This window comes from Centruroides sculpturatus, unplaced genomic scaffold, assembly GCF_000671375.1.
Source record: "Centruroides sculpturatus isolate CEXI.00-Female unplaced genomic scaffold, Cexi_2.0 scaffold966, whole genome shotgun sequence".
Taxonomy (NCBI): domain Eukaryota; kingdom Metazoa; phylum Arthropoda; class Arachnida; order Scorpiones; family Buthidae; genus Centruroides; species Centruroides sculpturatus.
Window position 1 is genome coordinate 282,030 of NW_019385273.1, and position 9,414 is coordinate 291,443.

The 9,414-nt window shown below is 28.2% G+C and overlaps 1 protein-coding gene across 1 annotated transcript in view; it reads left to right on the forward strand.

The window, feature by feature from the left end:
- LOC111637024 (DNA polymerase alpha subunit B-like) overlaps positions 1 to 9,169 on the forward strand; it is a 65,772-nt gene extending 56,603 nt beyond the window's left edge. The window contains exon 17 of the mRNA XM_023382424.1: positions 9,008 to 9,169. Within this exon, the coding sequence (XP_023238192.1) occupies positions 9,008 to 9,169 (162 nt within the window). The remainder of the gene's footprint in view (positions 1 to 9,007) is intronic.
- Positions 9,170 to 9,414: the final 245 nt, after the last annotated feature.

The following is a 9,414-nucleotide window of genomic DNA, read 5'->3' on the forward strand; positions in this document are numbered from 1 at the left end:
GTAAAAATTCTCTAATTAGTCTGGAAACGGGGGACCTAATTCTTGCATTCTGTGAAAACGGGTAAGATTGGCTATAATGTAATTATCTTAATCTTCACTATCGTTACTTTTTGCCCAGCGAAGCGGGTCCTTGCAGCTAGATTCTAGATTACTTAGAAAAGCAGTCTTTTATATATAAAAAAAAACTATATTACATACAAATAAAAACTCAGCGAAGCGGGTCCTTGCAGCTAGTTATATAAATAAAATGCATAGTTATAAATTATTGATTCGTTTATTATGAATATTATGTCTTATAAATTGATTATTTAATTAACAATCTTCTGCTACATTACATTGATTTTGCTTATACAGTGTTTAATTATTTAGAGATTTGTCTAATGTACTCTGTTTCTTTGATTTCGTTATGTGAGGAAAAAATTTTAAGATCCTCACTTGTACCGTACTAAAACTTGCTGAAAATTTAAGTATTATTCATGTAGTGATAGCATTTGTCAAAACTTACAGTTTGCTACAAGCATGGTTACCAGGTAATCATGTAAAAAAATTGTAAAATTTATGTTTAAAATTACCTATGTCATGTGCATAATAATACCTAAAATTTTGTACATTCTTTTTCAATATACAATTAAATGTATAGAATTTTCAATAGGATACACTTGAAAAACTTTTTAAGTGAATTAATTTTCTACTCTAGAGAATAATTTCAGTTTACTTAAGTAGGAAATTTTCTTAAATGGGAACATTTTATATGGGAAAAATTTGGAATTTTTAAAATTAAACTTCTTACATAGAGAAACTTCTAATGCAGGAATTTCTTAACTGAGTTTTACTATTACTGAAAATAAATAGGCCTGATTTCAAGAATATGATGAGTTTTAGAAATAAAATTATTTTCAAAAACTATCAACTAATTTTTTTAATGAAATCTGTACACATACATTGACAGATATTGCTCTGGATATTATAGAATGTTTATCATAAACTTGACATTTATCTTGTAAAAAAAATGCTTCCAAAATATAGTAGTGCCTTATAACTTCATGGGGCCCAGGCAAATTTGAATTAAGGGCTCCCATTTACAGTGTTGACTTCAGACATTTTTATTCTAAGCGAAATGCTTTCTTGTAAGAAATTGGTTTGGGGCCACAGGCAATTGCTCTTTTTGCCCGTAGGATTATATATATATATATTAAATTATATCTTCACAAAATTTGGCAAGATGTTGATTATACATNAATATTTTTATATGCTGTTTTAGCTCGGAATTCCGGAACAGGAGGTAAAGGTTCATTGGTTATCATTTTCTCCAGTCGAAGACCATTTCTACTTTAGACAACACCAAGAATGTTCGCAGGAAGCAATGAGAAAAATTAACAAATTTCGTAACTTAGATATAAAATTATCTTCGCTGGACAGGCATTCATCGATGCAGGTAATTTGTTCGAATGTATACATGCATGAAACATGAGATTTTTGGCATATCATTTTAAACAATTAATTACATTTTGACTTTTCTTAACTCTTTCTATCCTACAGGCACTAAGAAGGTCTTTTTTTTTAAATTTCCATTACAGATTCAATTAGATTTGCATTAGGGGTGGCTAGATGGTAAAGGATAGAATCCAACATCTTTTGATCAACCCACCTCTAAAAATTTAGATTTTGAATAGCAGGCTGATACCTTTAATGCTTTGGCCTACAATTAATTATAAATTAGAAAGTTATCATTTAAGATGTTAATTTTCAGAGAAACTATAAGATATGGTCCCAAACTGTTTTTACTGCCAAATTTTTTAAGTTTGTGTTTTATTGTTATATGTATATGTAGCCAAATACTGTGTCAAATTTTATGAATTTATTACATGTGCAATTTTTCTATTAGACAAGGCTACAATATTTAGTTGATTATCATCAGTAACAAGTAGCAATTAACTAGGTCTGCTAAATAAGGTTGGGTGAGGTAAGTGTACCCTCAATTACAGAATTTGAAAGTTTCAGACAGTGAGGCAGAGTAAAGATTACCTGATTATAAGTTAAGTTATTCCAAAGTTGGTAAGTTATTCCAACAATTGGTTTAAAAACCAATTGTTGGAATAACTTACCTGGTTCCATAGCAATAAGTTGTGAATAGCACAGGTCTCAAGTGAATAGTATTTGTTGAGCTGAATTATGTTTTTTAAAAATAATTCCTTCTGTTATAATAGCTAAGATAAAATCAAATGCAGGGTTAAGTATCATAGCTGTGACAGTAATCTTTCATTTGTATACATACTTTAGTATATGTCACTGCAAGTATGGCTGTAGCAAATGAAGTAATGATGGTACAGTAGAAAGCAACAGTAAAATCAGTTTTATTTATTGTAATTTAATTAATTAATTAATGGTGTTTGTCAGGGTCACGCAAATGGTTGAAGAAAAAAATTGCCCTGTCAGTACGTCATTCTATGCAATGTACTGTACCAATAAGGCAATCATTAATACCAGATCTTTAATGTTATTCACTCTACAGACAGGATGTCATTGTCCAATAGCCACTGTTTGGAAGCATTGGTGGAGTGTCACAAGTTAGTATGATGATCTTGGAGAGTGTGCCAACGGATTTTTTTATCCATCATTTTTCATCCATTTTTCTGGTTTTTCATCTATAGTATTCTTTGTTAATGTCACCCATATATACCTTCTGTCAAGTTTTCAACATTAGTGAAACCTGTTCAGGTTTGTGGAATGACCTGTTCAGGTTTGTGGAATGGTGGAGGAAAAGCATACTTGGAGCTGTATTTTGTGGCCTCTATAAGTTGTTTGAGAGATAATATCATTTTGGAGCCTGGATTGCTTGCTTGGAGACTGCTTTTGTGAGAGCCACGATATCTTAGTTCCATGTTTTTTTATGTAGTCTTAGCAATAATGATTCTGTGAGATTTATAACTCCAGTGTTTTTGGTGTAGAACAAAGCCAGATCTTGAGAGTGGATATCATTTTCCAAATAGATTAAATTATTTAAAAGGGAATACATTGTTCTCGTAAAATAAATGACTTTTCTAAGACACATCATTTCACTGTTGGTAATGACATGCACTGGATGGGGAGGTGGATATTAAAAATAAAAGCAAGGAATATATCTTCAGAATGGCAACATAGAAAAAAGTCCAGTTTGGCCAATGTTGTACAAATTCGAACTACAATTTTCCTGTATTCTTTGGCTGGCATAGCCATTATCAGCATGTAAACAAAGAAGAAATTGGATAATAAAAGTATTAAAGAAACAAAAAAACCAATTAGAACACAATCATCTCTCACACAGCTGGAAAAGCTGGAGATATATAAGGTTTGTAAGAAAATAAGGCCATAAATTTCAAAGATAGCAACACCCTCCTAGCATGGAGATCTCTTTTTGAAGTCCAGAAAATAAATACTACACATAATGTTATGTGTAGTATTTATTTCTGGGATTCACCAACCAATCAGATGATGACTCTTCGTTTAAATTATGACATTCAATTCACCTGTGTGGTTTGTCATTAAATATTTTTTCATCTTTTGCTGGAGATTTTTTTTCTTTAATAGAATTTCATCATAGTAATTTCATTCTCTTCCAATGAGCTAACATCTATAAACAAACCAGTATTTATACAAATACAATTAGTACAAAAGATATAAAATAATAATAATCAATGTAGATTAAAATAAAGATTGTAGAAAAGGACTACAGAGAACTTACATATTTTTCTATAATTGTCAATATATGGATCTGGACACTTGCATAATGTAAAATTTGTAACATTTATTTAAAAGTTTTTCAAAAAATTGATAAAATCACTTTACATTTGATTTTAATCTTAAAAAAAGATTTTTAATGGAATGGATATAAAAATTTAAGTTAAAATGCAGTTATAAAACATAAGACTAGTGAAAAACCTCACATCTTTTTCTTCCAACATCCTTATTAAATCAGAGCCAAGACTACTTAACTGCACAACACACCGGGATGAATATAAACAGTGTGACTCAGATTAACCAGTTGAGCAGTCTGCATATGATTAAAAATTGCAAACATTTTTATAGCCCCTTCTGGGTTTCTTTTTTATACAAAACAAGCTAGCAGTTAACATTTGAATTTAAATCGTATGATAGATATCAGATACCATATGCACATGCATTCCCCTTAAGATGTTTAAATAAGATCAAACAATATGATGATTTTGAATGCACATGCGTTTCACTTTAAATATGATTTAAAGTTAAATATTATTGTCTAGTAGAGCCTGCCATGCCATCGAAAGGCACATTTCCTCCCTAAAATTAATACAGGTGGTTCTGCAGCAAGCCTTAAAAATTTTGATTGTTTCCAACCATTTGAGATGTTCCAGATGCAGGGTGGTAAGGATGATACAGGCTCTGGTGAAGTCTGCCGTAATATCTGGGTCTGTCACATAAGTGGAGAAGGCACAACTGCCCTCTCCACTTATGTGTACCTCTATTATGTTGTATGTCGCATATCCTGACTCCCATTGCACATTTAGTGGAGCCAATGTACAGTACATCATTTCCCTATCCCATCTGCTAGGTCTCTGGTAGGTATGCTATAAATGGCCTGGTAGTCTGTCAGGGTTTGGAGGGTCTTTTTCATTCCACAGTATGTTGAAAATGGATGGGCATCTCCTGTAGGCAATATTGACCTGACATCTGTTGGTAATTGTGATGTACAAGGATTTTAAATGGGGGTTAAAAATGAGGGGGATCCTCTCCTTATCCTCTTCCTGTTGACTACCAGATTGTTTTGAATAAAAAAAGAATCCTGAAGAAGAGCCCAGATGGGACTTCTTCAGGCTTTCGAAGGATTTTGAAAAAGACGAGGTTTTCACTAGTCTTATGTTTTATAACTGAATTTTAACTTAAAATTTGTAATTTCACATTGTGCAAGTGTCCAAATTTACAGATTAAATGAGCATTTATTTGCTATTTACTGACCAATGATTCTCTTGACATTGCTGTCATGGGCTCTTCAGCCATCTTAAGATGAATGTTAGTATGAGAATGGATGTTTTCTTCATTTTTAATGTCTGTCTAACTTTTGAAAGGGCCGTAGTTATAAGCCAACAACTTCCAGATTATATCAGGCTATTATATTGCAATTTATTTTAAATTATAATTTGTCACTAGAGTGAGGCACCATCTCTTATTAGATTTAATAATTATAATTAAATTGCTTTCAAAGCTTCGGAAATAAATTATGTTTATAAAAGCTATTTCTTATAAATAAAATATTTTTATATAATTAATCTTCAATGTTATTTGTGGATTAATGGAAACAAACATAAAACATGTCAGCGTTTTTCTTTTAAGATAAGTATGGCAATAAATTTAAACATTAAAGGCTCCATTTCCCATTAAAGGTTGGAGCCGCCNGTTTATAGGCCATAGTTATTTACACTTAAAACTTTTGCCTTATGCCCTTGAAATCTGGCTTCTAGAGGTCTATGGGTCCTACTTATGTAGAACTTGAACATATGCTTATAGTCTACAGATATATAAACTTCTAAAGTTTGTATTTTGGAACTGCTCCTTTAATTTCAACCAATTGATATATTGTAGAATTTCTTGACAACTATTATCATAATTTTTTAGGAAAGTATTTTCTGTGCAGTTCTGTGATCCTTAGTTTTATACTCTCACATATGAAGGTCTTTTGGTTACATTTATTACTTCTAGAGTTTAAATGTGTTTCACTTATACACTTTAACGAGCCAAAAGTATCAAATATATTGGATTATTTTATATTTTTTTATATCTTCCATATTTGTTTTATATTACTGAAATTTTATTCATGTATCTTTAATATTAAATTGTTGAATTAAGTCAACTTACTTAATATCAAAAAATTTTTAATTGAATTTAAGTAAGAATATTTAATTAAATTTGGAAATTTAAGTAATACAATCACTTAATAGACTGAACTGTTCTGTACTATTGAGGAACTTTAGTCAAAAGTATTAATCAAATTATATCAAAAATTTTTTCTGATCATAAGAATATTATAAAACTCTGAAAATATTTTAAGAATAAATTCAATTTTAATAAATGTATATCTGTTGTATATTGCATACTTTTCTAAATATGTTCTTTTAAAATTTTCCTATAAGAAAGAATAGATGGTGATTTATTTTAATTTATAGTTCAAAGTGATAAATCTATGACTTCATTCATTATAAAATTTTTCCTTAGTTTATATGATCATATTAATTTTTATTATTGTTGAAGTTATTGTTATTTTCTCAAATATTCATAAGCATATGCCTTTAAATAACTCAAGTGATTGATTACTAAAAACACAATGTCATCTTTGATTTTGAAAAGATGCAAACTTCTTAAATATGATATGACTTAGTGAGTCATTGTATAAAAAATATTATTTAAAAATCCTTACTGAATAGTGTTTACAGATATTTAATGCTTAGATCAACAAACATTATTTCATGCTAATTTTTATTGTTGTATTGTTTTATTTACTTTATTTTATTTATAACTAGCAGACCCCGCCAGGCGTTGTTGTGGCTCAAAATGTATCTATTATAAATGTATAACACTTTTCCCATAGGGGGAATTTTTCAAAAAATCCCTTCTTAGTGTACATTCTGTTGACGTACCCTATTAAACGCAATCAAAAACGCAAAATACCGCATCTAAAATAGTATAATAGAAACCAAGTTCTTCACGGTAAGCCTTTATCCTGTCTCTCTCCCCCCACGGGGGAATATCGAAAAATCCCTTTTTAGTGTATATTCTGTTGACGTACCCTATTAAAACGCAATAAAAAACACAATAAACTGCATCTAAAATAGTATAAATAGAAGCAGAGTTCTTTACGGTAAGCCTTAATCCTAACCATCTCCCCTGGTGGGGGAAATTTCGATATGTATATTATATAAAAAACACGTGCGTATTCGAATGCAGCGTTGTATCAAATTTCAAAGGAATCGGTAGGAACAAACGAACATTACATTTTTATTTATGTAGATAGATAGATAGAAGATGATCTACTTAAGTTCATCCTCATAGAAAAGCATAATGCCTCACAGAAAAGCAAACTTAGGTCGTCGTACTCGTAGCGCCATCTGTTTGACATAAAAGCCTTAACCCTAGATGATATCTTTTAATTTATATGAATGTTTACCGAAATAAAATCGACGGAGGCGATATCGCCCCCGTTGAGAAACACTGGTATAGATTAAGAAATGTCACGTGACAACAGATATTCCTCACTACATCAACATAAAACCTTGAACAGATAAAATACAAAAGGGGGAAAAAATACTAAAAACAAACAACAACAACAGCATCAACAATTAAAAAAAAACATGCAGATACAAAAAATTTTAAAATTATGAAGTATATGCTCATAAGACTTTGAGTATTGCAAATTAATTATGATATGTTTTTCTGTATAATATTTTACAATAAGAATGATTTTTCTGTTTATTTACAAACATTTAATTTAATTTTTTAATAAAGAATTGTATCTCTTGTTAAAAAAAAGTAAGCTATAAAGTTCATTTTTAAAAGGGACTTGTGCAATTTTTCATTCTCTTGCTAAAATCAGGAATTTTATTATTCTGGAATATGATTACAGTATGTTCATCTATGAGTGTTGATATTATTTTTTAATGGCTTGCAGGAATTTATGCTTTGGAATTATAAAAGGACATTGACAATTGAAAATGAAGTGAATTATTTGATTAAATTGAAATTCATAAATATCAAATATAACTATAAAATAATTTAAATATATATGTTAAAAACTGAAAGATGTTTATATTTTAAATGTGTTTTAATTCTTTATTAATCAAGCAAAAGAATTATATATATATACACACATATATAACCAATTATAAATTTTTCAGCATTCAAAATTTTAAAATTTTATTACATCTTTAAATTGTAACAATTTAATTTTCTGTTTATATCTGGAAATAACAGATGGAGCCACATTCTTAAATTTGGTATTTAGAGAAATTTTATATTTCTATAAATAAATTTGGTAAAAATTTTATTTCCCATATTATTTAACTAATATATTTTTATTATAAAATGTAATAAATTTAAATGTACACTTAAAAACTTTACATTACATGTAATTATTTTGAAAATTCATTAAATCCATATTGAATGTTAATTATGTTGAAATTCAATTTTTGCTTTTAAAGAATTACTCTAAAAGTTATGAAGCTTATATTATTAAAAAAAATTTATTTTCTGCAATATTAATTCTGTTTATAATGAATATGATGTAAGGTTAACATGATAGATGAATGTCAATTAATAATCAATAGTGAATGTTAGCAATTGCTATCAACTGATGAATATTAGTCATATGTGTCCATTGATTTACATTAATAGGATGGTGCATCTATTAATAGGTGTAGCTACATTAATAAAATGTATTTTATGATAAATATTTAATCAAATATGTCCTTATATTTATGGAAGTGTATGCATGTTTGACTTCCTTTAACATAATATGATTATATAAAATGAATTAAAATGTATAATTATGTAAATTAATATGTAATAACAGTTTAAAATGATGATAATTTCATTTTAAAGCTTTTCTATAGCTTTTTATTTTATGCGGTAAAAATTTAAATTAATGTAAAATAATATTCTAAGCTAAATTTATATTCAACATTTATTTAATAACTTATCATTTTACATTGAAACACATCTTTAAAAATGTTTTTAACTTTTATTATTCTTGAAAAACGTTTAAATAGAGTTTATGATAGGCAGAATAAAAATGTCAACTTCATTTATAAATCTAGAGGTGTAAAGAGTAGATAAAATATGCAAAAAGAAAATGAGAAGTTTTATGCTCATGTATAAATTAGAAAAAGTTCATTTGCATTTACTAGTACTTTTAAAGATGAATAATTTGGAAATAAATTTGATCTGTTTGAAATTTATAAGTATCTATTTTATTTATAAATAAATTTTATATAATTTTAAATAGGATGTTAATGGATGTTGCTGCATCAATCCAGAAAGATTAACAAAAGGATTGGTAGGTGGAACTTTTGCACGTATCCAAGTGATGCCAATTGGTGAAGAAGAGTATGAATCTACAAATGGATCATTAATATCAAAAATAATTGCTGAAATAGTGAAAATTTAATTTTGTACTTTTTGAAAATTTTAGAAAAATTTAAATTAAATGACATATTTAAGTAATATTTTTGAATTATTTTATTTATGTATAAATAAATGATTTTGTTTTCAATTAAATTCTTCTTTAAAATAGAAAATGTTGACTAACATGTTTTCAATAATTACAATTTTCTTTTTGTGATTTGTGTTTGTATTTGTACAGTACATCAAAGTATAATTTTTAATAGATGTTAAATTATCGTAAAATTATGA